The sequence below is a fragment of the Gorilla gorilla genome, chromosome 10 (assembly GCF_029281585.2).
Source record: "Gorilla gorilla gorilla isolate KB3781 chromosome 10, NHGRI_mGorGor1-v2.1_pri, whole genome shotgun sequence".
Taxonomy (NCBI): Eukaryota; Metazoa; Chordata; class Mammalia; order Primates; family Hominidae; genus Gorilla; species Gorilla gorilla.
In genome coordinates, this window is record NC_073234.2 from 147619605 (window position 1) to 147647463 (window position 27859).

Sequence of the window (27859 nt, forward strand, 5' to 3'; positions counted from 1 at the left end):
CCTTGCCGGGGGGCTCCGGTCTCCAGTCTCCTCAGCATTTCCCTCTGGTCTCCCTCCAGAGAGGACAGATCTACTCATGATCTTTGGGACCACCCAGAAAGGGTCAATTTCAAAATCGAATTTTCTCAGGATGACTTCAAATCAAAACAGAAGCGTGTGGTCTTGCCTTTGGTTTTTCCGCCCGAACTGACTTTTGGCTTTGCCGTGTGGGGACCGGGCACCTCGACTGTCCTCTGTGTCCTGTGATGGGGCAGGTTACGCCATGTCTGATCAGTAGGACAGCGTCCCTTGGGTTCACACCCTTTATCTGCATTCTAAAACTCTGAAAGCTCAGACAGCAGAAAGGTTTTGCTCACTCAGTGTTGCTCACTCATTTTGCAGCAAACCTGACCCACACCGAGGCCAGGCCAGCCCCGCGGTCCTGGTGGGTGAGTGTGTCTGGGTGCTATTGCTGTGGAAACATCAGCGTGTTTGGTCATGGCTGCCAGATGCCATCCCTAACACTTTCCCATGCTTATTTGACTTACGTCATTACCTTACTTCTCTGAAACAGTCTGAATTCCAAACCCTGTGTGGCCCTAAGGATTTTGGATAAGGGACTATGTACCTATAATATAAATAAGCCATATTATTTACAATGATGAGTTTCTGAATGTTCACTTTTTTTTTTTTTGGAGACAGAGTCTTGTTCTGTCACCCAGGCTTTGGAGTACCACAGTGTGATCTCGGCTCACCGCAGCCTCCGCCTCCTGGGTTCAAGCGATTCTCCTGCCTTAGCCTCCTCGGTAGCTGGGACTACAGGCATGAGCCACCAGGTCCAACTAATTTTTTGTATTTTTAGTAGAGACGGGGTTTCACCATGTTGGCCAGGCTGGTCTTGAGCTCCTGATCTCAGGTGATAAAGGGCTGGGATCACAGGTGTGAGCCACTGCGCCCAGCCAGAATATTCACTTTTAAATGTCGGTATGTATTCAGATGACTTGGGATTAAAAAAAAAAAAACCCTTATGGGATTTTATATTTAGAAGTTCTGTCAGTTGAAATATGAACCTGTATCTGTTGTTGCAGTGGTAGAAGGCTGTAGCACAATGGATGATTATTGTGAAAGCTGTTAATTTTGCGCACACAAATAATTGTCAAGAACTTTCTAATAATAAAATACAGAAATAGATTAATAGTTGCTACAAACATAAAGAGAGACTCCATGGTAGAACACTTTAGGAAGCACATTTTATCTTTTTTGCACCAACATGTATTTCCAAACATGTAAGTAATAATATCAAGCGTGGTGGGAAGATTGGATTGGAGGCTGATTCTGATCTGTGTGTTGGGATGGACTGTGGTATTCACAGCATTGAGCAAAATCATCTTCAAGGACAGCGTTTAATTCTGTTGTTGACAAGTCTTTTAAGAAAAAGTACTAGTTTGGGAATTTTTCACAGATACAAATAAGCTTGACCCCTAAATTTAAAATATTATTTAAAAAATAAAATGTCAGATTTATTCATCTGTCACAGAGTTTATTCTGTTGATGGTAATATTGGCTTTGGCTAATCAGAGATTTTGACATGCAGGCATCCAGCTGAAATGTGACTTGGTGCACCCCTATGATGTGAGTTTGTGCTGTATTTAAGAAAAAGATTTTACCCCATCTCTACTAAAAATAAACTTAGCCGGGCATGGTGGCATGCGCCTGTAGTCCCAGCTACTCAGGAGGCTGAGGCAGGAGGTTCAAGCGAACCCGGGAGGTGGAGGTTGCAGTGAGCTGAGATCGCACCACTGCACTCCAGCCTGGGCGACAGAGTGAGACTCTGTCTCAAAAAAAAAAAAAGAAAGAAAAGAAAAAGATTTTAAACATCCACTTTATATGCTTTATCTTTCAAATTTAATGGCTAAATTTAAAATACATATACTGGGTGCAGTGGCTCATACCTATAGTCCCAGCGCTTTTCTACCCATTCACTCACCCACCCACCCATTCATCCATCCATCTACCCACCTGTCTGTCCATCCATCCATCCATTCACCCACCTACCTGTCTACCTACTCATCTGTCCCTCCATTCATCCACTCACCCACCCATCCACCGATCCACCTACCAACTTGTCCATCCACCCACCCACCTATCCATCCACTCATCCATCTATCCATTCATCTACCCATCTACTTTTCCATCCATCTGTTCATTCATCCATCCATCCACCTATCCTTCTGTCTACTCATCCATTCACCCACTGACCCACCCATCCATATATCCATCCATCCACCCACACACCCACCCACTCAGCCAGCCATCCCATCCATTCATTCATCCATCCATCCACCCCATCCGGCCATCCATCTATCCACCTACTCATCTGTCCATCCATCTACCCATCCATCCACCCATCTTCTTATCTACCCATCCATCCATCCGTCCATTTTTAATCACCTACTCAAAGTGGAAAACCAACACATGCCCCTAGGAACTCACAGTCCTGGTGGTGAGTATCAGAAAGCACAGGGAAAGGAGTGCCTGACCTGGGAGAACGGAGGTCATGCTGAGTCTTCAGAGCAAATAGGAAGTTCCTGGATGGTTATGGGGGAGGGAAAGTCACGGCAGCAGGAGTAGCGCACACATCACATGCATGTGACAGGGAGCAGTGCAGTGCATTCAGGAAGCTCGGGGCTGTGTGGTGAGGACTCAGAACGCAGGGAGAAGGCGGCACAGGCCCAGAGGATGAGGGGCTGTGGGTCAGAGAATGGTGGGGACCTCCCCAAATCCCAAGTTCCCTGAGGCCAGCCCAGGGCCAGCCTTGTGTGCGGGTGTTTCTGAGGATGGCGCATCTCTGCATGAGCCTTGTGTGTCATGTGCAAGAGTGTGTGTTGTGTCCTATGCGTGGGAGGGAGCTGCCGGCGGTGCATTTGTGGGGGCCGAGGGCCAGTCAGGATGTGCCATTAGAACCACGTGGCTCCTGAAAGCAAGCCCGTGATACCAGAGATACCTGGTAGTAGCATCTATATCTGATTAGCTATACATCTCTTGACAGTCTTTTTAAAAGCATGAGTGAAGAAATACATAAACTTCTGGATTTGCATAAGTGAGCTTGCCAACTAAGGAAACACATGAGTATTATCTGTATCTTCAGGAGCACTTGATTAGACTCCAGAAACAGAAACTGCAGCTGCTCCCACCACCCCCACCACCGCAGGCCCTGCCCGGGGAGCAGCCAACCACACAAGTGCAAGTGCAGCCGTCACCCCCCTACCACAGCAGAGCCCCCAGCTCACCACGGTCACGGCCCCGAGACCCAGAGCCCTGTTGATGGGCACCACCATGGCCAACCTCCAGGTAGCCCGGCTTGTAAGCGTTCGGTCATCATTGCTTTTTTTTTTTTTTGAGAAGGAGTTTCTCTCTTGTTACCTGGGCTGGAGTGCAATGGCCCAATCTTGGCTCATTGCAACCTTCCCCTCCTGGGTTCAAGTGATTCTCCTGCATCGGCCTCCCCATTAGCTGGGATTACAGGCATGCACCACCACGCCCGGCTAATTTTGTATTTTTAGTAGAGACCGGGTTTCACCATGTTGGCCAGGCTGGTCTCGAACTCCTGACCTCAGGTGATCCACCCACTTCAGCCTCCCAAAGTGCTGGGATTACAGGTGTGAACCACCACGCCTGGCCTCATCATTGTTTTTAATACCTGAGGGGGGCTGATGATTTCAACCCCTGAGGAAGGATAACGCGGTGTGACAGGGCAGGGCATGTGTGATCCTTGTTTCTTGTTATTTAGACTCGAGTTTCCACCTCCCACCTGCAAGGCCCAAGACTGATGTCAGCGCTGACATACCAGATGGCCCAGGTTGCTGTGGCCACGCCTCCTGTGGTGTCTGTCCTGGCAGTTGTGGTGCTGTCAGCCAGGGTCACAGTGCTTCCATCAACGCAACGGGATCAGTGTTGTGATAAGGCAGCTGCCAAAAGCGGCAGGTAGGCAGCCACCTTCGCCTCACCAAACTCGAAACAACTCACTTGAGTGAGTTGCATCAAACCTTTCTAAATTTCTCATTCTAGAAGTTGCTGAGTTGTTCTGCCATGTGTTAACGTTTTTTTCTTATCAGTAAAATCTTTTATTTGGTTAATTTTAAAAGTTTATAAGCCAGGAAATTCAATAATATGAAAGCAAGGAGAAACTAAGTTGCACCATTTAGCTAAGCTCAGGGACAACGTTCATTTATAATAAATCAAAAATTTGATTTTTTTCATGCCATCAGTTGTACTTAAACATATCCATCATATTTCAGTTGCAAAAGATGGTGAAGAACTCAAGCTGAAGAGGTGTCTGCTGAATTTTGTTGCTTTGGTAGGAGCTTTTCACCATCAGTTTTTAGAAAGTACGCATGACTCTCCTTCTGTTGATATCTCTCTTGATTTGGCAAAGAGTACAATGAGGACCTCAAAGGGTTGCCATATAATCATCACAAATAGATCCAGGGATGCCATATCAGGTCCTGTAGACAGTCCTCATTGCGACGCTTGCTCCACACAGCATTCATTCATATCAGCTGCAACTTGACACCCAAGGCACGGGAAACAAAACGTGCCACAGAGACAGACTCCACAGTTGCTGAAGCAGTCACACATGCCTGTCTGCCAGTTGGAGTTCTGGGGTGCCGGACCGAGACCGACTCCAGGTTGGGTCACAACGACCATCGGCGCCTCATGTGTTAATTTTTTAAGACACCTAATTAGAGCCTCATTCCTTGCACCTCCCCCTTTTAAGCAAATGGAGCAGAGGCCACTGTACCCCCCAGCGAGAGCTGCTTGCCTCTATTAAGGGGAGATGCGGCATGGGCGTTATTTCTCCTTTTTAAGGCAGCAGGCATTTCCTTTACAGTCATTGCCAGGCAGGTTACTCCTCTGAGCAAATCAGTGGCAATGATGAGTGTGAGATGCAGATCCTTGTCCATGCGCACTTCGTGTGTCCTGCGTGCTGTCTCTCTGCTGTCACCACAGGGGGCCAGATTGGCTGTGCAGCCTCTGCACATGCAGCAGCTCTGAAAGCTGAAACACCACCAGCAGCAAAAAGCCGTGCAGCCCTTGGCCGCCCCAGGCCTGCTGCTGCACAGCAGAAGGTAAGTGGCCGCTGGGCTTTGTGGGAGCTGCATCTCACACTCATCATTCAGGGCCCTTAGGCCAGAGTGGGGCTGGACTGAGCCCCTTCCTTTTGGAGGCAGCCGTTAAACAGAGCTGAGGAGGCTCCCTGCATGGGCTTCTGGAGGTGGGGAGGGGCCGAGTGTCAAGGAACTCTGACCCTGTAATTTTCACATATATTTGCTCTCTAGGGGAGAGCTTGCTTTGCTGTATAGTATAATTTTTCAAAAATATTTACAATGATTTCTGTGAAAAATCACTCTGACAAGGACTTCTATTTCTGGTAATATGGTAGATGAGAGAACCTGAAAATCTATCTCAACAAAACATCTAAAAATGCCAGATTTTCAAAAAGTGCCAGATAAAATATATAAAACCGTGAATGAGTCTGCAGGATAGTGAGTCTAGAAACCAGGTGAGGGCTGAAGTCTAAGGAGGTAGTTCTGTGCTAAAGACACTCTATGGCCTGGGTCCCCATGGACCCAGATGACCTAGAACTTTGAGGTAAGTTTGGGGAGCAGTCTGGAGAAGCCTTGGGCCCAGGGAGGGGCAGAACCAAATTGGAGAGCCCCATATAAGGCTGGGCTCACAGAGGGATACAGCAAACACTACCAGGAAATGACGAAGTGGGCAAACTACTACTCTAAGTTTCACTGCAGAAACAGTATCTCACTTGGCCATGGCTGTGGATGGAACATCTTTAAAAAGTCTCTCCTATAAATTTATGGCCCCTGGCTAGCACTCTCCATCACAGGTATAGGACCAAAGTTCATATTATTTACATGTTCAAAAGAACTGCAAACTGTGACTTTTAATTGCAAGCATATCTGGAGCTATAGTGCCCCCAGGCCTCTGGTAGAAAGAAATGTACGTCCTTGCAGGAGGAACCCCCAACCCAGGCCTCAAGGAATTCCAGCCAGCAGGATCCCTAGACTATAAGCTCATAGTGGAAAATCACAGCACACACAAGAGAAGGGGCCTCAGAAGTTATGGCCAAAAGAAGCACACCTGCAAAGACTCAGATGTTAGAATGGGAAATGCAAATATGTTTAATGTGTTTGAAGAAACAAAGGAGAAGCTAAGAAGCATGAATAAGAAGCAAGAGAGTATCAGAAGCTAAGCAGATAATAAATGAACCAAATAGAACCTCTAAAAATGAAAAATGTAATAATTGAAATTCAAAACTTAATGGAAGTAATCTTGATCCCTACCTCACACCCCATAGAAAATTAACTCAATGAATCATAGACCCAAACATAAAATTCAAAACTATGAAACATAGGAAAAAAGTTTTGTGACTATAGGTTAAGTAAACATTTCTTAGATATGACACCAAAAATAGAGCCTATAAAAGGAAAAAATAGGCAAGTCATACTTTAATAAAATTAAACCTTCTTGCTATGTGAAAACCATTGTTTAGAGAATGAAAAGACAAGTTACCAGGAGAAAACCTTTACCAGTCATGTAGCTGATTAAGGACGTGTAACCAGAACATACAAAAAACTGTCAAAGCTTACTGATACAAAAACAACTTAGTTTGTACAGTGGGCAACAGATTTGAGCAGACACTCCACCAAAGAAGCTCTCTAGGTGGCAAATAAGCACTGTCCTCTGGGAAATGCAAATAAAAATCACAATGAGAAACTACTGCACACCCGTGAGAATGCCTTAAAAAAAAAAGACAAGACCAAAACCAAGTTTTAGTGAGGGTGTGGAACAACAGAAATTCTCATACCTTGTTGGTGGGACTACAAGATAGTGGAGCCCTCTGGAATCAGTTTGGCAGTTTCTTATAAAATAAAACAATCATTTACTGTATGACCCAGCAATCCTGCCCTTCATTCTTTATACAAGAGAAATGAAGACATATGTCCACACAATAACCAAATACTGTAACCACAATGAAAAATGATGCAAGTGTTCACAGCAGCTTTATTCATTTACCTAAAACTGAAAGCAACCCAGACACTCTTCAACTGGCCAATGGGTAAACAAACGGCAGCCCACCGGTTCCATAAAACAGCATTCAGCAGGAGACAGGGCTGGGTCACTGATGCTGGGGGCAGCGGGGATAAGCCTGAAATGTCTTATGCAGAGTGAAAGAAGCCACACTTACAAGGCTGCAGTTTTTGTTTTTATATGACATTCTGGAAAAGGCAACACTATAGCGACAGAGAAGAGCTCTGCGGTCACGAGGGGCTGGGGTGGTGGAAGGACTGACTTTCAAAGGGACAAGAGGGAATTCTGGGGGACTGTGGAAAGATTCTGTATCTTGATGCTGATGGTTGTTACATGGCTGTGTGCATTGATCAAAACTGAAGTATGCATCAGAAACAGTAACTTGGACTGTATGTAAATTATACTGCAGTTTTTGTGTTTGTTTGCTTGTTTGTTTTTGAGACGGAGTCTGGCTGTGTTGCCCAGGCTGGAGTGGAGTGATATCGGCTCACTGCAAGCTCCACCTCCCAGGTTCATGTCATTTTCCTGCCTCAGCCTCCCAAGTAGCTGGGACCACAGGTGTCCACCACCATGCCTGGCTAATTTTTGTGTATTTTTAATAGAGACAAGGTTTTACCGTGTTAGCCAGGGTGGTCTCGATCTCCTGACCTTGTGATCCACCCGCCTCGGCCTCCCAAAGTGCTGGGATTACAGGCATGAGCCACCGTGCCCAGCCTATACTGCAGTTTTATAAAACTTAATGGAAGGGTTAAACAATACATTAGAGAATTTGTGAGCTACAGAGAGAACTGGAGAAATAATCATGGTAGCATGAGACTAGCAAGCAAGACAAAGAAGACAGGCTGGCTGCAGTGCTCAGGCCTGTAACCCCAGCACTTTGGGAGGCCAGTGTGGGTGGATTGTTTGAGCCAAGCAGTTCAAGACCAGTCTGAGCAACAGAGTGAGGCCCCGTCTCTGCAAAAAAATAAGAAAAGAAGAGGGAGGGGTGAGAAGATCTCACATTCAACTGAGTTCCAGAAAAGAATGAAAAAAGAAAATATTCAAAGAGTGGATGGCTGAGAATTTTCCAGAATGGGTTTAATTTACCAGTCTAAAGGCTGAAGAAATACAACAAGTCCCTAGCGGGATACAGACAAAGATACCTGTGCCTGACACATCTGGGCAAACTGTGGCACTCAAAGCAGATGAGAAAACCATGAAAGAATCCAGGAGGAAAACAGATTTCTCACGAAGGAAAGGCGATTCCATGGACAGCTCCTTTCTTAGTAGGAACTGTGGAAACCAGAAGTAGCTTTAAAGTGCTGGGATAAAACTGTCTTTCAAGGATAAGAGTGAAAACATTTACCACAAACAAACTCACCTTAAGCAGGCAAATGGCCCTCGATGTGGAAAGCAAAGCTCGGGGGACAGAGGGTGTGCTGAAGAGTAGGCGGTGATGCTCCCTGGAGGGTCCCCCCAGGGCCAAGGTGGGGGGGCTGGGAGCCGTGCATGGTGAGACTGGAGTGTGAGCTTTAGGACAGCAAGAATCAGACGACCACCCCAGGCTGCCAGGGTGTGGCTCAGCCTATCTGCCCCTCACGCTGAGCTGCACAGATGCAAAGACCTTCCAAACACAGTCACCAGGCCTTAGGAACGTCTCCAGAGCTTCCGTCATCATCCGGGTCTCCTCTTCAGCTGCTGCCTGGTGAGGGCTCTGCCAGAGGACAGCCCTGAGTGCCGCCATCAAGGCTGAGGAGGCCACCCCCATGTGCCACCCACAAAGCTGCCTGCAGGCCGGGAGGCTTCTCTTCTGGCTTCAGCCACATGTGAAGGAGAACCTGTCAAGCTCCGGCTGATAAGTCTTCAGAAGGGCTCAGAGTCAAGCGGCAGAACTCCTGGTGCCACCTGCTTAATTACGGGTGCGGGTTTTCCTTGGTGTTTTGATCTATAAATACGAAAAATAAGAACGGCACCGGTGCTGAATCTATGTCATCCCATGAATGGATGAACTGGTTGAAAAAAAAAATAGCCTGATGTTGGGAGCCAAAAAGGCCGAAGGGATCATGACCAACTCAGCATTCCGCTGGAGGCTATATGATCAATCAGCAAACTGTTTATCCTGAATGTAGGATGTGAGTAAAACTCACAGCTGTGCCTGCTGCCATAAGGTTTGCTGAGGGCGGTCACTCCCTGGCACTGGGGTCCTTGAAGTTATCTACTGGGAAATCTAGCGCCTGTTGTTCGAAGGATGCAGTCTCGCAAGCCTGCTGTGAACCAAACGGCCGACTGCCGATTACCCGACAATCACCACACTTTGTCGCGATCTCTTTTACCAATAAATACGGAGGGCTGTGTAAAGCTCTGTCTCTTTTACCAATAAATATGCAGGGCTGTGTAAAGCTCAGGGCCCTTGTCCACTAGAGGCAAGGTGCCCCCTGACCCCTTCTTTCAAATATACTCTCTTGTCTCTTGTCGTTTATTCCCACGTTCGCCCCCTTTGTTCAGTCCACCAGGGATCGAGGGCGGTTACAAGTGGCACCCTGAACAGCGACAGAATCGGGCAGTTTACAGCCTGATCCATCTCACTGGGGTTAAATTTCACTTTTTATATTTAGTTATTACCATAGTTTGTAATATACTTATGTTATGTTGACTACTTGCATACCAATACTAACTGTAATGATTTCTCAGTCGGGATCATTGTTTTTGAACACCTAGAGCCTTGTGATCAATTTTCGTACACATTTCCGTTGCACAGAAGTCTGTGGGAGCTGTGAAAGGATTCCAAGCATAAAATACATTAGGACTAAGTCTGCGGGAGAACGGAATGGAAATACAAAACCAGAATAAGGAGCGTTGTGGAACGTGGGTTGTTAAAGAGCAGCTTGGTTGTGTGGCATTGAGGCGAGGCGGGGAGTGGCCGCCCGCGGAGGGTCGGGCTCCTCGGAAGCAGCTTCCTGACTTGCATGGTAGTCCCTGCGGGCTCTGTTCTCATAGCCCAAGGCACAGTTTTGAACAGGAGGCACAGTGTTCAAAGGCCACTGGTTCGGAATATGAGCAGGGCTTTTGCCTTTTGCCTGCTGGCCCCAGAGCTATGGGCTTGGTGGGCTGTGATTCTCTCCCACCTGATGGGAAGCACTGTGACCTGGACCAGGAGCTGTAGGCCCCACCAAGAAGAGAACTGCGAGCAGCAGCAGGTGCATTTTAGAAGCTTCCTTGAGCGGGAGCAAGCCCTCCTTTTCTGCCCAGTCACAGGACAGTGGTACAGAGGCCTTTTCCCTGCCATTTTTGCTGATGGTAGAGTCTCCAGGTGTGGTCCAGGGGAGCTGCTCCCCCAGGGCCGCAGCCCAGAGCAGCCGCCACCCCCGGATGCCTTCCGTGAGCCCCGCAACCCCCAGGCCTTCCTGGAGTGGGCACCTGGTGTTGCCTCCCACCCCTGCCCGGCGCAGCCCCTGGGAGCAGGAGCCGTGGGGAGGGCTGGGCTGCAGTAAGGACGCCTCGTGGGATGTGCCAAACCGCTGCGTGGAGCCTGGGCTGACTTCTTAGGATCTTGGTGCAACTGGCGTGGCCCTTCCAGGAAGCCGGGCCACCTGGCTCAGAGACGCCAGACCCTGGCCGGCAATGGGGCTGCCAGGGGTGGGGGTGCTGGAGGAGCTAGGAGTGTGGGCCACTGTGCTGCCTGCCCCGGCCTGGCGGCCTCTCCGTAGCAGAGCTGAGGCTGGGACGCAGGTGGGGGAGCCTGGATGCGCCTCCTTCCTCAGCCACGGGAGGAGGCGGTCCAGGAGCGCAGCGGGTCCCACAGGGGAGCGCCTTCGGGTGCGGCTCGTCGCTGCCACCCGTACAGTTGTTTCTTTTTATTTCCCACGCCTCCCCACAATGATGTGGACGCCATCAGTGTCATTGGCAAGGGAGGGCCTTGGGTCAGGGGCGCACTCCTCCAGAACCGGCGTGACGTTCCTCTGAAAGGCCTGAGAGGAACCCCCCGACCCTGGGCTTCTCTCTGCTTATTCAATAAGGCGGGGGAGCGCCCGGGGCGCCGCAGCAGGCAAGCCAGACGCAGGCGGCACACCCCACCCACCGTCTCCCCCTGGGGCTAGACGGGCACAGCTGTGCTCTGGTGAGGCTGCGCCCTCCTCCGCTCCCCCACAGCCGTCCTTACTCCGCGGGTGTGGCCAGTTTTGCTGGCTGTGCCTGCTGCCTGGTCTTGTGCCACCCTCCAGAGACGTGGCTGCCACCCTGACCTGGGCGGAGTGTGGGGGTGGTTCTGCCCCTCCCTGGACCGGGGCTCCTCCTACGGAGACCGGGCCCAGCTGAGCCTGTGGGTCCACCTCTTGATTGCCCAAGTGTGCATCTATCCAGTGACAAGGACCATCTCCTTGGAGCCGGGGCTGATGGGGGGGCTATGACAGTTTGAGTGGGGGTGGCTGTGGGCCTTCCAGACCCGGGACCCTGCCTGTTACCTGGCAGGTGGACTCACTCTGCCTTCCTTTTTTGTTTTTTTTTTTTTGAGACAGAGTCTCGTTCTGTCACCCAGGCGGGAGTACAGTGGTGCAATCTTGGCTCACTGCAATCTCCACCTCCCAGGTTCAAGCAATTCTCCCACCTCAGGCTCCTGAGTAGCTGGGATTACAGGCATCTGCCACCACACCTAGCTAATTTTTGTATTTTTAGTAGACATGGGGTTTCACCATGTTGGCCAAGCTGGTCTCAAACTCCTGACCTCAGGTGATCCACCTGCCTCGGTCTCCCAAAGTGCTGGGATTACAGGCATGAGCCACTTGCGGCCAGCCTTGCTCTGCCTTCCTGACAGTGCAGACCTCGCTCCTGGAGGGCCAGACCCGTCCGACTCGCCCTAGAGTCTCTCAGCAACTAGAATGCACAGGGCCATGCGGAACACTCATGTCTGGAAAGGTGAAGGAGGGGTTGGCCGCCCCTCCATGGCTCTGCCGTCTTCCAGCTCTTTCTCTAAGGCCTGTCCTTTGAGTTCATAGATGAATACCCAGCAAGTCACAGTTCAGGCCTAGCAGCCAACCAGCCAACAGCCAAGAGCAGCCTACCGCTGCAGCCCACCAGGAGAGTGGCCTACCCTCCACGGCCCACCAGGAAAGCACTGTTTCTGCCGTCCCCCATGTCTCAGGTTCCCAAGGCCACAGGGACCGCGCCAGTGCAGGCCTACATGCAGGTAGGGGCGGCTCACACTGTGCCCCTCCCACATGGCCACATGGGGTCAGGCCAGTGGCTGCTGTGCTCCTTGCTGTCATTATCCTGCTTTCAAGACTCACCCCCTTCCTCCGTAGAGGTAAGGAGACGGGAACGTGTGGACAGCTCACGCTGCACATTGAAGGTCCCTCCTCCCTATTCCGTGCTCCGTGAAGGTCGCAAAGAGCCCATGAGGCCCAGCCACGGACGCCTGCCTGAGCCCTCAGCAGCTGGTGGCCCAGCAGGTGAGTGCCCACCATCCTGCCGCCAGCATGGCCCCGGCACACCCCTCAGCCCCCACCCCACCCCCTCTCGCCTGGTCCCCACTGTCACCAACAGCTCTGTCCTCCTCTTGCCCCTCCCACCTCTTCCTTTGTGTGCTCAGCTTCTGTCCCTCCCGCTCCTCTCCCCTCTCACATCTCGAAACTCTGGGGAAGGATCCAGGTACCCGTGCCACTGTGGAAGGGCCGGGACGGGCCTGCCCGATGCACTGCAGATGCCCTGGTGCCTGCTCCTCCTACCTCCCCGAGTGTGCCCATGGTGCCCCTCCTACCTCCTGAGTGTGCCCCGGTGCCCGCTCCTCCTACCTCCCATGTGCCCATGGTGCCCGCTCCTCCCACCTCCCGAGTGTGCCCCGGTGCCCGCTCCTCCTACCTCCCAAGTGTGCCCATGGTGCCCGCTCCTCCCACCTCCCGAGTATGCCCCGGTGCCCGCTCCTCCTTCCAAGTGTGCCCATGGTGCCCACTCCTCCCACCTCCCGAGTGTGCCCCAGTGCCCGCTCCTCCTACCTCCCGAGAGTGCCCACTCCTCCCACCTCCCAAGTGTTCCCCGGTGCCCACTCCTCCCACCTCCCGAGTGTGCCCGCTCCTCCCACCTCCCGAGTGTGCCCACGGTGCCTGCTCCTCCCACCTCCCGAGTGTGTGGCCAGGCCCACATCTTATGTCTGCGAACCCAGCAGCACTGAGCCACTATCAATCCCCGATAAATGGCAATCATCGTGAAGCAGTCTTGTGGTCTGGGGTAAATACCAAGGTTCTTGGTCTCATGGCCAAGGAGATCGAGGTCGCAGACACACACACACACACACACACACACACACACACACACACACACAGTGAGTTTGGAGCAGAAGTTTAATAAGCAAAAAGAAAGAAGAGCTCTCCGTTGCAGAGGGGGCCTGAGCGGGTTGCTAAGTTGTAGTAAAGATGTCAAGGTTTTTTTTCTGTCGCCAGGCTGGAGTGCAGTGGGCTGATCTTGGCCCACTGCAACTTCCACCTCCCGGGCAAGTGATTCTCCTGCCTTAGCCTCTTGAGTAGTTGGGACTCCAGGCACACACCACCACGCTCAGCTAAGTTTTGTATTTTTAGTAGAGATGGGGTTTCACCATGTTGGCCAGGATGGTCTCGATCTCCTGACCTCAGGTGATGAGCCTGCCTCAGCCTCCCAAAGTGCTGGGATTATAGGTGTGAGCCACCGCGCCCGGCCTGTCAAGGTTTTTATAAATGGGCTAGTGACGAGGGGTTAGAGGAGGGATGTCTTGTCCTCCCAGGGCCCAGGGATTTAGCTGGGACAAGGTGTGCTATTTGTATAGAGAGTTTCTATCACTGTTAGTCTGTGCTGCTCTGTGACACTTTTCTGGGAGGGTCTCTGGGTCTGCTCCCAGACATCTTCTTGGGGTTACAGGCACCCCTCAGTCTGCTTTTAGCTTCCCTTAGTGCACCTAACGGGACGGGAATGTGCTTATTAGGGTCCACTGTTTTACTGGGGCCCATTGTGGAAGTGTGAAGTTTGGTGATCACCCAGGAGACCCCCCGCACTCCTTCTGTGCCCGAGCTGTCTCATCTGTGATTCACGGTCTGCTCTTTCTGGCTGCTTGTTGTGAGAAGTGATTTTGAACCCAGAGGCTAGAAAGGGAGCTATTTTTGAGCTGCTTTTTGTTAAAAGGCAAGTTTTCTGCTGGGGACTGGCTTTACCCCATCTACCTAAATCATTTCTTTCTGCCTCCTGTAACAGTCACCTTTTGTGTTCTGCTGGCATTTGTTTGAACACAGTCCACAGGTTCAGTGGTTGCATCTCTAATCAGCTGCCAGTCCCCATCCCAGACATTCTTTGCATATAAGCTGAGGTCTGAACTGAGGGGGGTGGGCTGGTGTTTCCATCCTCACAACTCCAGTGAGCCGGGTGTGGCCGTGGCCTGCGTCTCCCTGGCGGTTAGTGATGTTGGCATCATCCACCTTTTTCAAACAAAGCACTGGACTGAGAGAATTCACACACTGTATCCACCCAGTCCATGGTTTTTAGTAAAAGGTTTATAGAGGTGAGCAGCCATCACCACACACAATCTAAGAACATTTTCATCATCCCCAAAACAAACCCACACACTGGCCACTGTGTCCCCAGCCCCAACCCCCACCAACTCCCGGCCCCGGCACCCTTCAATCTCTGGCTATGCCTGGGACACGCCCTATAGCCGGAGCCTTCCTTCAGTTAGCGTCGGGTTCCAGAGGCTTCCTTCACTTAGCGTCAGGTTCCGGGTTCATCCACGTGGTGCCTGTGCTGGTGCCTCACTCCTTTTTCTCTCCTGGTGTGGATTTCTCACGTTTTATTCTCCATTCATCAGCTGACGGACATGTGGTTTCTAGTTTTTGGCTACTGTGAACAGTGCTGCTGAGAGATTTGTGTACGTTTCTGTGTGGATGTAGGTTTCACTGATCTGGGGTGTACAAGGTGCATAGGAGAGGAAGTGCTGGGTCATGAGTGACTCTGTGTTTAACGCCCCAAGGCTTTGCCCAGCTGTCTCCACATGTGACCTTCCCACCAGCAATACGTCAGGTGTCCACTGAACAATCACAAGGTTCACAAATCTGGGGAGGAGAGCTTTTTTTTGACGGAGTCTCACTCTGTTGCCCAGGCTGGAGTGCAGTGGCGCAGTCTCGGCTCACTGCAAGCTCCGCCTCCCGGGTTCACGCCATTCTCCTGCCTCAGCCTCCCGAGTAGCTGGGACTATAGGTGCCCGCCACCACGCCCGGCTAGTTGTTTTTTTTTTTTTTTTGTATTTTTAGTAGAGACGGGGTTTCACCATGTTAGCAATGATGGTCTCTATCTCCTGACCTTGTGATCCACCTGCCTCGGCCTCCCAAAGTGCTGGGATTACAGGCATGTGCCACCGCGCCCGGCAATTTTTTTTTTTTTTTTTTTTGAGACGGAGTTTTGCTCTTGTTGCCCAGGCTGGAGTGCAGTGGCGCAATCTCAGCTCACTGCAACCTCCACCTCCCGGGTTCAAGCCATTTTCCTGCCTCAGCCTCCCAAGTAGCTGGATTACAGGCATGCACCACCACGCCTGGCTAATTTTGTATTTTTAGTAGAGACAGGGTTTCTCCATGTTGGTCAAGCTGGTCTCGAACTCCTGACCTCAGGTGATCCACCCGCCTTGGCCTCCCAAAGTGCTGGAATTACAGGCATGAGCCACCATGCCTGGCCAAGAGCTTGATTTTTAACATTAGCTCAAGGTTAATGCCCCCAACTCTCAGCCAAAAGCATGACAGGTGCCCCCATCCGTCTGGGAGTACTTTTCACCGTTTTACTAAGGCTTCATTGCCCGCAGCCATCCTGACCTCCACACTCTGAAAGTGACAAGCCCTAAAGTCTCCAGTCGGGGCGGGTGCTTGAGCTCTGACGCCCGGGCTGCCTGGCGCAGAGACCACGTGCTTGGGGAGGAAGGCTGTGTCCACTGGGGGGTTCCTTTCCTCACATACAGCATCCAGTGATCAGCACTGCTCTGGAAGGAGGGTCAGGGTGGTGAGCGTTCAGTCCCTCCGGCCCTCTGAGCCCCAGCCTAGGCCGCCCTCTGCTTGCGCTCTTCCTGTGGAGGAAAGGGGAGGGCTCAGCACCACACACTCTGTCCCCTCATCGTCTGTGGGGCCCCGGGCTCTGCCCCTGGAACCCTGAGGACAGGAAGCCCTGTGCATGCAGAAACCAGGCCCTGGCCCCGCTGACAGCCCTCCCTGGGGCCACGTGTTTCCACCACTGGTGCCCAGGGGCTCCCCACCCTTGGGCCAGAAGCTCGAGGACAACTTGTGTGACCCTCTGTTGCCTTCTCGCTTTCCTCTTTTTCCCTCTTTTCTCCACGTGTGGTGACGACGCCCTCTCTGCAAACGCCCTCCCCAGAGGGTTTCATGCCGGACTCTGGTGCCCTTACCTTGACAGACTCCTCCAGCTGGGACAGGGCCTCCTCGTACCGAGGAACCAGCGGCTGCAGCAGCTTGCTGGAGAGCTCGTGCCGCTGCAACTCAGGTGCCCCAGCTTCAGTTAGCATCCGGAGGAATCTCCTCTCCTGGAGGAAAGCTCATGGTGGAAGGCGGTTCTTGGGCCAGCCCCTTAACACCCACCAACAGCAGAAACTCCCAAGACCCTCGCAGCCTCACCTGCACTTTCAGGAGCAGTGTGAAGGCCTGTCCAGTTTTCCCAGCGCGAGCTGTCCTCCCAACCCTGGAATCAAACGCAGCTATCTCCAGACTGGCCCCTGAGCCTTCAAGAGTCTGACGGAACGACAGCTTCTCTCCACACCAACCCCACCCCACGCCAGGCAAGACGGTCCCACATCAATGCCCAGGAGCTCACAAAGCCCCAGACCCCCCAGTGGCCGCTGTGCCGGCGCTCACCGGTGCACGTAGGTTCTCAGGTACTGGGGGGCGTCGTAGTTCACCACCAGCTCCACGCCCTGCACGTCGATGCCTCGCGCGGTGGCGTCCGTGCTGATGAGCCTGCCGGGACACACAGCATTGTGGGCCTGATGTGCCAGGAGCAGGGGCCGTGGCAGCACCGGCCCTGCGGGGGGCAGCTCAGGCCTTTCTGGGAACTGGCTGCCATGGGGCCGGGGCACAGGAAGCCAATTTGCAGAAGAAAGCACCTTTTAAAGAGCCCCAGGCTGACCCTGGAGTGGGCACCCCCACCCCACAGAGGCCTTGCCCCTGCCCAGGGACTCACAGCTGGATCTTCCCCTGTTCAAACTGCTTCAGGATCATCCTCCTCTGGCCAGGCCCGTAGCGCGAGGAGAACTCAGCCACGTCCACACCCCCAAAAGCTTGCACCAGCAGGAAGAGCCTAGGCAGAGAGAAGGCTGCAGCCAAGTGATGCTGGGACCAGAGGCCACCTCTGCCGCCCCCGCCCAGCCGGGGCCTCACCTGTGGGAGTTCTCTCGGGAGTTAGTGAAGCAGAGAACCCTCGAGAAGCCCATCTCCAGGACCAGGTGCAGGACGACCAGCGGCTTAGAATTGAGGCTGCAGGGCACGTAGTGGTGCTACAGGGACGGCAGGCGGTCGGGGTGGAGGTGAGGGTTGGTTAGGGGCCCCAGGCTCCCAGTGCAACCCTCTGCCCACACGGTATCCCACTCACCGTGAGCCCAACAGGAAAGGTATACTTCCCCGAATCCCTGTCCCCATCTGTATCTTCCAGGCCCCTGTGTGCTAGCCCTGTGGAGAAAAGCCGGGGCTGGTGGAGGCCCAGCTGCTGCAGCTTTTCCGGGTTCTGGGTCAGAGTAGCTGAGAAGAGCAGCTTCTGCAGGGGCATCTGGGGACAGCAGGTGCTGGAAGAGAAGGGGGTGTTGCTGGCACCCTACCAGTGGCTGCCCCGAACCTCCAGGAAACAGGATTCCTCGTGCTATGCACTGTAGAAACTGCCGCAGACCAGGAGCAAGGTGGCTCCAGCTCACATGACAGAACGATGCAGTTCTGTGCACCAAAGCTCAAGCCAGCCTTATCTCTGGGCATTAAGGAAGGAGAGCTGTGTGCAGAGGACTCTGCTCAGGGGAGGCCAGCACCTGGGCGTGCTGCTGGATACCTGGCGGCTGTCACAGCCTGGGCCTGCCTTCGCTGGAGCAGGGCACAGGGGTCTGCGGGGTCCTCGCTCTGGAAGGCGGCCGCCACCACCCGTGGCAACCAGGACTGATGCATGCTGTCAATCATCCGGTCAGCCTCGTCGATAACCTGCAGGAGACAGGGAGCCCGGGACTGAGTGGCGCGGCCCTGAGCTCAAAGCCCAGGCCCCTGGGGCAGGGACCTACCAGGAAGCGGAGCTGCTGGAGGCTGAATCCTGGGGTCTGGTCGATGTGGTCCACCAGGCGGCCGGGGGTGGCTACCACGATGTCAGCCAAACAGCGGTACCCATCAGCTCTACAGACCAGAGAGCGGCTCGAGAGAAGGAAGCTTTCTCAAGGGCTTCCGGATAGCAAGACGCTGCCTCACCCCATAGCCCCGACTCCACCCCGCATGGGAAGGGGGCGGGTGGGAGCTCCTCCTCTTCACGGGAACAGGTGGTTAAAGATGGTGACCCCTCCTCTGCTCCCACGGTGCCTCAGGCCACCTGCAGGGCTGAGCAGGGACCCCCTGAAAAACCCGCACCCTGACACAACCTACGTTTTCTGGACGAGACTCTCCTGCTCCTTGGCCAGAGACTTCTGTCCCGTAACCAGAGAGACTCTCAGAGGTGTGGCATCTGTGTAGATGTTGAAAACTTTGCTCACCTGCAGGAGAAGTCTGTCACTGGCCTGGAGATAGCTGGTGTCCACCTACTGCAGCAAAAAGGACCCCAGATCTAATCTGGGTCCCCCAGGGGCTGATCGCTGTGCACTCAGCAGGGAAGCTGAGGCCGGCGGTGCCACGCTCCAGGTCTAGGGTCCACATACCTGCTGGGCCAGCTCCTTGGTGGGCAGCACAACCAGGGCACGGATGTGGCAGACCACTCTCGAAAGCAGTGCCTGAGGGGGAAGGAGCGCCTGCGTCAGCAAGGCTGTTACCTGTCCTCTGCACACCCGCTGTAGAGAAAGAGGACCCTCACACAGACCTGCACCACAGGGATGACGAAGGCCAGTGTCTTCCCACTGCCTGTTGGGGCAGAAACACAGAGGTCGCTAGGCCGGTAGCCGCCTCTGCCCACCAGAAACCCACAGGCCGCGCTCTCCAGGAGGGCGGGAATCACAGCTGCCTGGACTGGATGAGGAAGGGCGAGAGAGAAGTCGTGTTTACGCCTAGGCCTAGGCCTGCCGCTTCCCTGCCTGTGACTTCTGGGCTGGGCTGCTCTGCTGGAGGCCTGGGAACCGCTCCCCAGAGGGATGGCACCAAGGCCCAGAGGAACGCCAGCCTCAGGAAACCCAAGTGGGAACCATGAGCTTAAGGGTGCTGAGACCACACTTGGCACCGATGTGGCAGGGACGCCTGACCCACGGCCACTCACAGCCTTGTGTGTGGGTGCCCAGGGAGGTGTTCCCTCAGCTGCCTGCCCGGGGCTGGGGCACCTGGAAAGTAGGACGAGATGCCGTGTGCCCGCAGCTGCTTCTGCAGGTCAGGATGGACGTCACGGATGTCCTCGACAGGAACCAGGTCTTCGGTGACATTCTTTCTGACACAGTTAGGCTCAGCCAGCCACCTTGGCAGGAAAGGCTGGACCTGCCATCAAAAAGAAAGAGAGGCCAGGTGAGCGCTTTCCAGGCTCTCGCGCAGAAGCCCAGGGTGGAAGAAGCTGCGGGAGGGAGGCTGAGGAAACGTCTGTAGTCTTCAGCTCCTTCTCAGCCCCAGGATGCGCTTTCCATACAGCCTTCAGAAGTTAAACAGTAAAAGCAGATGCCACTCTCTCAGCAAACTCACTCTGTAGCCTCCCATCAACCCACAGTGGCACCCACCCTCCCGCAGCCAGGAGGTCCTGTGACCTGGCGCTCGCCTGCCTCAGCCACGCCGGCGTCCCTGCCTCGAGGCCTCTGCCTGGCACCCCCAACCCCCAACCTTGACCTGGTTTCAAGTCTTTGCATCCCAACTCAAAGAGAACCTCCTCCACCTGCCCTACCTAAGGTGCCCGAGCACTCTACCAAACTTCTCGCTTTCTTCACCTGTCTCGCTGGAAATCTCTTTACCGAAAACCACACGTGCTAAGCAAAAACACCAACGGTCAGGGGCTTGCAGAACGGCCTCTGACTTACTCCTGAGGCGGTGAGCGCACAGCAGGAAACCCCGCACGATCACGCAAACACATCTTGCAGGAGAACTGGCGCGGCGCGGCGCGGCGCGGCGCGGCGGGAGGACAGGGGCAAGCCTAGCAGAGGAAACGGGAGCTCTGCACGTGCAGGATCCAGACCCCCAGGCGATGAAACTGCAGGCCTGGCAGCGAGGCGCGGCTGTGACCCGGGAACATTCGCTGAACGAAACCTTCCGGGGCGACCGCCGCACTTAAGAATCCGCACAGCCTACCCTCTCACGCCGACCACCCTCCCGCCCACCGACGCTCACCTTCGGCGCCTTCCTCTTCCCGAACCCCCCCAGCACCAGGCCGGGGACCAGGGGTCCGGCCGCCTCCTCCAGGGCCCGTCCATCTGGGGCCGCCTCGGCGCTGGCGCTGCGCTCCCCCGGCGCCTCCTCGCTGCTCCCTGCGCTGAGCTCCCCCGGCGCCTCCTCGTTGCTTTCTGCGAGGCAGACACCCACCCGGCAGCGCGTCAGCACCGAGTCGCCGGCGCCCCAGAGGGAGCCCGCTCGCCCCGCGGCCCACCTGCGCCCGCGTCCTCGCCGTCCGCCTTCCGTCGCTTTCCCTGCGGCGCCTCCGGGCTCCCCGGCTCCGCGTCGTTCACCCGCCGCCGCCGCCGGGGCCGCCGTCGCCTCCTGGTCGCCGGCTCGGCCGGTGCAGCCGCCTCGGTCTGCGCGGGCTCCCGCTGCTGCTGCCGTTCGCGGGCCCGGCTCTGCAGCCGCTCGAGCAGCGCACGGGCCCTGCCGTGCGCCCCGGCCTCCGCGCCCTCCGGCCCCGCCGCAGCTGCCGCATCAGGGTCAGGGTACCGCGCGACGTAGAACAGCGCCATGGCCAGCGGCACGCCTGGGACTCGGGCGTGGCGCGCTGCGATGACGTCGGCGGCACGCCTGGGACTCGGGCTGCGCGCGAAAGATGGGGTTGGGGTACGGCGCGTAGAGATGACGTCGGGTTCTACGCGCAGTGGTGACGTCACGGGAGCGCCGGCGGCTGGGAATCCGCGTTGTCCCGTGTTGGCGGCGGCATGGAGCGGGAGCCGGGCGCCGCGGGAGTTCGCCGGGCTCTGGGCCGCCGGCTGGAGGCGGTGCTGGCGAGCCGCAGGGAGGCCAACGCCGTGTTCGACATCCTGGCCGTGCTGCAGGTGGGCCTGGCGGCGTCTCAGGGCCGGAGTCGCGGCACGGGAGCGGGACTTGAATGGGGGGCTGCGGCGGCAGGTCCCGAGGAGGTTCCGAGACGGCGTTGGGGGGTCAGGGTGGGAGGCGTGTGGGTCACGGGTCGGGGGTGACGGGGCTGGCGTCCCGAGGGGGAAGGGAACGGGTTGGGGGCAGCCTCGGCAGGGGCGAAGGTGACAGTTCCCGGCTGGGCACCCTGCCGCCGCCTCTCCTGCAGTCTGAGGACCAGGAGGAGATCCAGGAAGCAGTCCGCACGTGCAGCCGTCTTTTTGGGGCCTTGCTGGAGCGGGGAGAGCTGTTTGTGGGCCAGCTGCCCTCTGAGGAGATGGTCATGACAGGTAAGCCCTGGAGGGCCCCGGGGCTGCTCTTCTCTTTCCGTGGGTTGGAGGGAGGCTTTGTCACCATGGGATGAGCGCCCCCAACCCTGGCACAGGCCGTGCAGGCTGGTGGGAGGACGCACCGAGCCCACCGTGGAAGATGGATGGTGGTGTTGGGGCAGGGGTGACATGGGTGCCCTGCAGCTGAGTGTAGATGAACACTGGCCAAGGTACGACTTTTTGTGTGCTTTGCACCCCTTTTGTAATTTGATGTTGACTGGTCCTGACACGGTCGCTTAAACTCGGAGCTTCCTTTATGTCCCCATCCTGGGGACATCAGGTCTTGGAGTAAAGAGAGGGGATGTGGATCCTGCTCCTGGCAGCTTGGCTGGGGCAGTCCTGGGGTAGGAGCTGCTCTTCCTCTTTGCAGGGCTCAGGGTGCTGGTCCCAGCACAGGTCTGGGGGCCGTAGCGACCTGTTTCCACCTGCGGAGGCTGAGTAGGAGACAATGGGAGGGTGGAGCCAGGCCTGAGATTTTGGGCTGGGCCCAGGGTGGCATATGTGGGCCTCATGTGGGCTGACCACCCTAACCTGTCTGCAGGGTCCCAGGGAGCCACACGGAAGTACAAAGTGTGGATGAGACACCGCTATCACAGCTGCTGCAATCGCTTGGGAGAGCTCCTGGGCCACCCCTCCTTTCAGGTCAAGGTGGGTCATTGGGCTGGCCTCATCCTTGTCCATCCCCTGCACCCCCACTCCCAGGTTATCCACAAAGCAGAGGTCTGGGGCTCCCACAATTGTCCAGGGAAAGCTGCTTCCTTCATGGGAGCGTCACCTTGTGGGTGTTTAGTCCCGTTCAGAAACATGGCTATCGAGTCCTGTACTGAATATTGAAGACGCAGAATCCGTATTCATCTCCAGTGGCATCCACGGGGATCTCTGTGTTCGCGTAGAGCACGCACACCAAGCCTCGTGCCAGTCCACAGATGTGTTCGCTCAGATCACACTGTGGTCTGCAGCCATGGGGATGCATTATGAACTTTCTTAAAATTTGTAGTGAGGAATAACTGAGGCACAGTTTACCGTTTAAAGCTGACAAGTTAGCATCTGTTACTGTGTTGTGTGGTGGTTACCACTATCCCAGAACATCTTTATCGCCCCGAAAAGAAATCCTGTACCAGTTAACATCGCTCCCATATCCCACCCCTTTCCACCCCCAGCCCCAGGCAACCACTACTGGATCAGTGGTTACTTTCTGGATCAATGGGTGTGCTCTTTCTAGACGCTCCTCATAAGGGGGATCATACGGTATGTGGCTTCTTCCACTCATCGGTGTGTTCGAAGTTCGTTCTCTGTGTGGCTGAGTAGCAGCCCGTCGTATAGCACAGCATGTATCGTTCAGCCGCTCGTATGTTGCTGGGCATTTGGGTCATTTCCACCTTTGGCTGTTACGAACAGCGGACTGTGAACGTTCGCGTACAAACTCTTGTGTGATGTTTCTTTTGCTTGAATATGCCTTATCAGTGGAATTACAAGGCCACACAGCAGCTGTGTTTTTAATGTTCTGAGGAACTACAAGACTGTTTTCCATAGTAGCTGTGCCATCTTACACTCCCCCTGGCAGCATTTGAGGGTTCCATACTCCACATCCTCGCCGACACGTCTGTCTGTAATTATAGCCGAGCTGCAGACTTTTAAATGTTGGGGAGATACCACGTGAAAATAACCAGTTTCCACCTTCTCAGAAAGAAAGAATCAGCTGTGTCAACACGGGGGCCTAAGTTTGTTCATGGCTGCGATTGGCTGGAGGGAGAGTCAGGGACCGCTCTGAGACAGCCGTGTGCTCCTGTCATCCAGCACGTGGCTCTTTTGCTTTGTGGTGTCATTTGCCCGGGCCCTGAAAGCACTGAGTTTGCCACCCCGAGATGAGAGCTTCCAAGCCTGGGTCTGAGTTGGGCACCATGCTGGCATCACACGCCTGTGTTTTCACAGCTGTTGCCAAGGGTTATGGTGGCATTCCCGTGACACAGGTGACGAGAGAGCAGTCAGGTGGCCCATAAAGCAGACCTGGGCTGTGTGCCCTTCCCTCGCCAGACTCTGTCGTGAGCACTGGATCTCTTTAACTAGATATCTTGTCATCTCTATGTCGTGGGTGGGACACGGAAGCCCAGAGTGGCATCTGGTGGCGTGTGGAGCAAGAGAAGGCCCGGCCGCCCTTTTCTCAGCTCTGGGCCTAGATGTGAGGGGCTCCCTGACTGAGCTGAGCTCTGGGCCCATCCGTGGGGTGAGGGCATCACAGCCACCCTGCACTGCCCCCTTCCCAGGAGCTGGCCCTCAGCGCACTCATGAAGTTCGTGCAGCTGGAAGGAGCGCACCCCCTGGAGAAGTCCAAGTGGGAAAGCAACTACCTGTTCCCCCGAGAGCTCTTCAAGGTGAGGGCCTTGCTGGGGACTCCCAGAGGGCCTGGCTGGCTGGCCACAGCCCAGGATGGCCCCGTAGTGGGGGCGGAGCCTGCTGAGCTGAGCCTGGCTGTTGTCTGGGACAGTCCTGCCGCTCCTGTGCATTTGGGTTGCCTCTCATGGCTCCACCCAACCAGGAGGAGTCTGCCTGGGGGGCTTGATGGGGCAGGGCTCCTTGCCTGGACTATGCTTCATGGCTCCCACCCAACCAGGAGGAGTCTGCCTGGGGGGCTCGATGGGGCAGGGCTGCCTGCCTGGACTGTGCTTCCTGGCTCCCACCCAACCAGGAGGAGTCTGCCTGGGGGGCTTGATGGGGCAGGGCTGCCTGCCTGGACTATGCTGGCCTATGCTGGGCCGGGCAGGGCTGCTCACTGTTCCTTGCCCCTAGTTGGTGGTGGGAGGCCTGCTGTCTCCTGAGGAGGACCAGAGCCTACTCCTGTCCCAGTTCCGGGAGTACCTGGACTACGATGACACCCGCTACCACACCATGCAGGCAGCCGTGGATGCCATGGCCCGGGTCACTGGCCAGCACCCCGAGGTGAGTGATGGGGTCCTGTCGCCAGCATCATGCTGTTGCCTCCCAGGGAGGCAGGGACCGGGGGGCGGCATCCAGGCGCTCAGGCACTCAGGCCAGGCTCCGCAGGTGCCTCCCGCCTTTTGGAACAACGCCTTCACGCTGCTGTCTGCCGTGAGCCTGCCCCGCCAGGAGCCCACCGTCTCCAGCTTCTATGTGAAGCGGGCGGGTGAGTGTGCTGAGAGTCAGGGGCGGACAGGGCTGAGCCTTGGTCTGCCTCCCCTGTGGGTCAGGTGACCTTTGCCCTCACTTTTCCTGCAGAGCTGTGGGACACCTGGAAGGTTGCTCACCTGAAGGTGAGTTGCTTCTGGAGAGCCGGGCACCCTCCCGGGTTTGGGGATGTGTGTGGGGTGCATGTGAGACCCCCATGGAGGCTGCCGCCTTCCTCACCAGAGGAAACTCCCAGGGTACAGGTGGCAGCTCGCACGGCCACCGGCTCACTCGAAGTGTGGGAGGTGATGAGACCTGTGAACTCGGGGCCCTCCCTTGGGTCAGAGGCCACCGCCGCCTCTTGGAGTCTGAAGCCTCTGGTGCCACCTGTGGGCCCCGTGGGCTGTGTTGGGCGCAGCCCCCCTCTTGGCCATGGTCTTGCCAAAGCTGCTTTCTTGGCTGTTCTGAGACTCCAGCCTCGAGGGCGAGGCATTCCTGACTTGAATGGGGATGGGAAGAGGGAAGGCAGGGTCAAAAAAGTGGAGAGCAGGCTTGTGTTGGCTCAGGCTGGGCTTCGGGATGCCCTGGCAGCTGCTCGGGCTCTGGTCTGGGGTGGGGAGGGCAGCGAGTGCAGTCTGGACCCCGTTGCAGGAGCACAGGAGGGCTTTCCAGGCCATGTGGCTCAGCTTCCTCAAGCACAAGGTAGGGGCCAGGCCGGGGGCGCGGGGGTGGCGTCCGGGTCTCCCCCAGGGCGGAGGCCTCACCCCGACCCGCCGGCCCCCTCCCAGCCGCCCCTCACCCCCACCTGCCGGCCCCCGCCCAGCTGCCCCTCACCCCCACCTGCCGGCCCCCGCCCAGCCGCCCCTCACCCCCACTTGCCGGCCCCCGCCCAGCTGCCCCTCAGCCTCTACAAGAAGGTGCTGCTGATTGTGCATGACGCCATCCTGCCGCAGTTGGCGCAGCCCACGCTCATGATCGACTTCCTCACCCGCGCCTGCGACCTCGGTGAGTGCCGCCGCCTCGCTCATACCACACCCCAATCCCCTCAGTGAGTGCCGCCGCCTCACTCATACCACACCCCAATCCCCTCAGTGAGTGCCGCCGCCTCACTCATACCACACCCCAATCCCCTCAGTGAGTGCCGCCGCCTCACTCATACCACACCCCAATCCCCTCGGTGAGTGCCGCCGCCACGCTCACACCCCCAACCACCACCCCGCAGCACCTCTTCCCCGATCCTACTGCCTCCACCCCCCACTCCCCTGCCCTGCATGTGGTCTCCAGCTTTGTGTCCGTGGGGGCTGTGGGAGGGGACAGCAGGGGCAGAGGCCACACTCCACAGACTTACACTCAGTGTGGGCAGGGTGTAGGGTGGGAGCGAGGTCACTGCAGCTCCAGCCTGTGTCTGTCTGTCTGCAGGGGGGGCCCTCAGCCTCTTGGCCTTGAACGGGCTGTTCATCTTGATTCACAAACACAACCTGTGAGTGTCGCCAGGGGTGCAGGTCTTCTTCCCAGTCTGCCCAGCCCTGCTCCTCTGTCCCCTTCCCACCCTGCCCCACGGGGTCCCCGCTCTCCTCACAGGCCATGGTGTTGGAGTCCCTGGGCGGGAGGAAGGGGCGCCGAGTGTGACCCTGGCCTTGGAGGCCTCAGTTCCCGGGCCCTGCTCCATCCACTGCTCCTTCCCCCCGGCCCGCAGGGAGTACCCCGACTTCTACCGGAAGCTCTACGGCCTCTTGGACCCCTCTGTCTTTCACGTCAAGTACCGCGCCCGCTTCTTCCACCTGGCTGACCTCTTCCTGTCCTCCTCGTGAGTACCAGGGCACCTGGCTCTGCCCTGCTCTGTGCGGCTGCAGCCTGCGGCCAGGGGAGGGTGGTGGGGGCTAGCAGTCCGGGCCCTGTCTCACAACCACTGCCCTGCCCAGCCACCTCCCCGCCTACCTGGTGGCCGCCTTCGCCAAGCGCCTGGCCCGCCTGGCCCTGACGGCTCCCCCCGAGGCCCTGCTCATGGTCCTGCCTTTCATCTGTAACCTGCTGCGCCGGCACCCTGCCTGCCGGGTCCTCGTGCACCGTCCACACGGCCCTGGTGAGTTGCGGGGCCCTCGGAGGCTGGGCTGGAGCTGGGGCGGGGGTGCCTGGTGCCCTGGGGAGGTGGACGGCAGACAAGGGCCTGCATCTCATTCCTAGAGTTGGACGCCGACCCCTACGACCCTGGAGAGGAGGACCCAGCCCAGAGCCGGGCCTTGGAAAGCTCCCTGTGGGAGCTTCAGGTGAGAGTGCTGCTGCCACACCCTGGAGCCTCCCAAGCCATCTTTCGGCCCCTCAGAAAGCCCAGCTCCCCATGCCACCTCCCGCATAGCCTCATGTTGCGTCCCCAGCTGGCCACCTGGGTTTGTGGGTGTTTGGTGCTTGGCCTTCTCACATGGCTCCGTCCCGACCCCGCCCACTCTTGTTGGGAGCACAGGGAGGCCATGGCTGGGGGCACAGGGCGGGGGCCTGGGGCAGCTGCCTCTTAATGGCCCTGCTGCCCCAGGCCCTCCAGCGCCACTACCACCCTGAGGTGTCCAAAGCCGCCAGCGTCATCAACCAGGCCCTGTCCATGCCTGAGGTCAGCATTGCGCCACTGCTGGAGCTCACGGCCTACGAGGTGCGGAACTGGGCCGGGGTGCAAGGGTCTGGGCCACAGGGCGCTGAGCCAAGCCTGAGAGCTGCCGTGCTTTGTGCTTTGCAGATCTTTGAGCGGGACCTGAAGAAGAAGGGGCCCGAGCCGGTGCCGCTGGAGTTTATTCCAACCCAGGGCCTGCTGGGACGGCCGGGTGAACTCTGTGCCCAGTACTTCACGCTCAGCTGACCCTGGCCCACCTGTGAATAAATCTCAGCTGACCCAGGCCCACCTGTGAATAAATGTTTTTGCAGGAGAAA

The 27859-nt window shown here is 56.2% G+C and overlaps 2 protein-coding genes across 2 annotated transcripts; one reads left to right on the forward strand and one right to left on the reverse strand.

Moving 5' to 3' along the window:
- The first annotated feature begins 692 nt into the window (after positions 1-692).
- Positions 693-27859, forward strand: NOC4L (nucleolar complex associated 4 homolog). Its single transcript, XM_063694503.1, has 19 exons — positions 693-815; positions 3128-3330; positions 3770-3963; positions 12363-12509; positions 21233-21409; positions 21658-21778; positions 22359-22465; positions 24082-24189; positions 24605-24754; positions 24860-24959; positions 25052-25086; positions 25592-25642; positions 25834-25945; positions 26360-26420; positions 26637-26747; positions 26863-27023; positions 27125-27207; positions 27471-27584; positions 27669-27859. Exons 5-19 carry the CDS (start codon positions 21293-21295, stop codon positions 27786-27788), a joined length of 1551 nt encoding a protein of 516 aa, XP_063550573.1. The 5' UTR covers positions 693-815; positions 3128-3330; positions 3770-3963; positions 12363-12509; positions 21233-21292; the 3' UTR covers positions 27789-27859.
- DDX51 (DEAD-box helicase 51) lies at positions 14556-21173 on the reverse strand. Its single transcript, XM_055357673.2, has 15 exons — positions 20797-21173; positions 20541-20713; positions 19556-19706; positions 19105-19250; positions 18947-19018; positions 18678-18784; positions 18326-18434; positions 18103-18248; positions 17659-17848; positions 17448-17563; positions 17251-17367; positions 16926-17027; positions 16689-16752; positions 16463-16597; positions 14556-16126 (listed from the first exon to the last, which is right to left on the reverse strand). The coding sequence occupies exons 1-15, from the start codon at positions 21098-21100 to the stop codon at positions 16100-16102; spliced, it is 1959 nt and encodes a 652-aa protein (XP_055213648.1). The 5' UTR covers positions 21101-21173; the 3' UTR covers positions 14556-16099.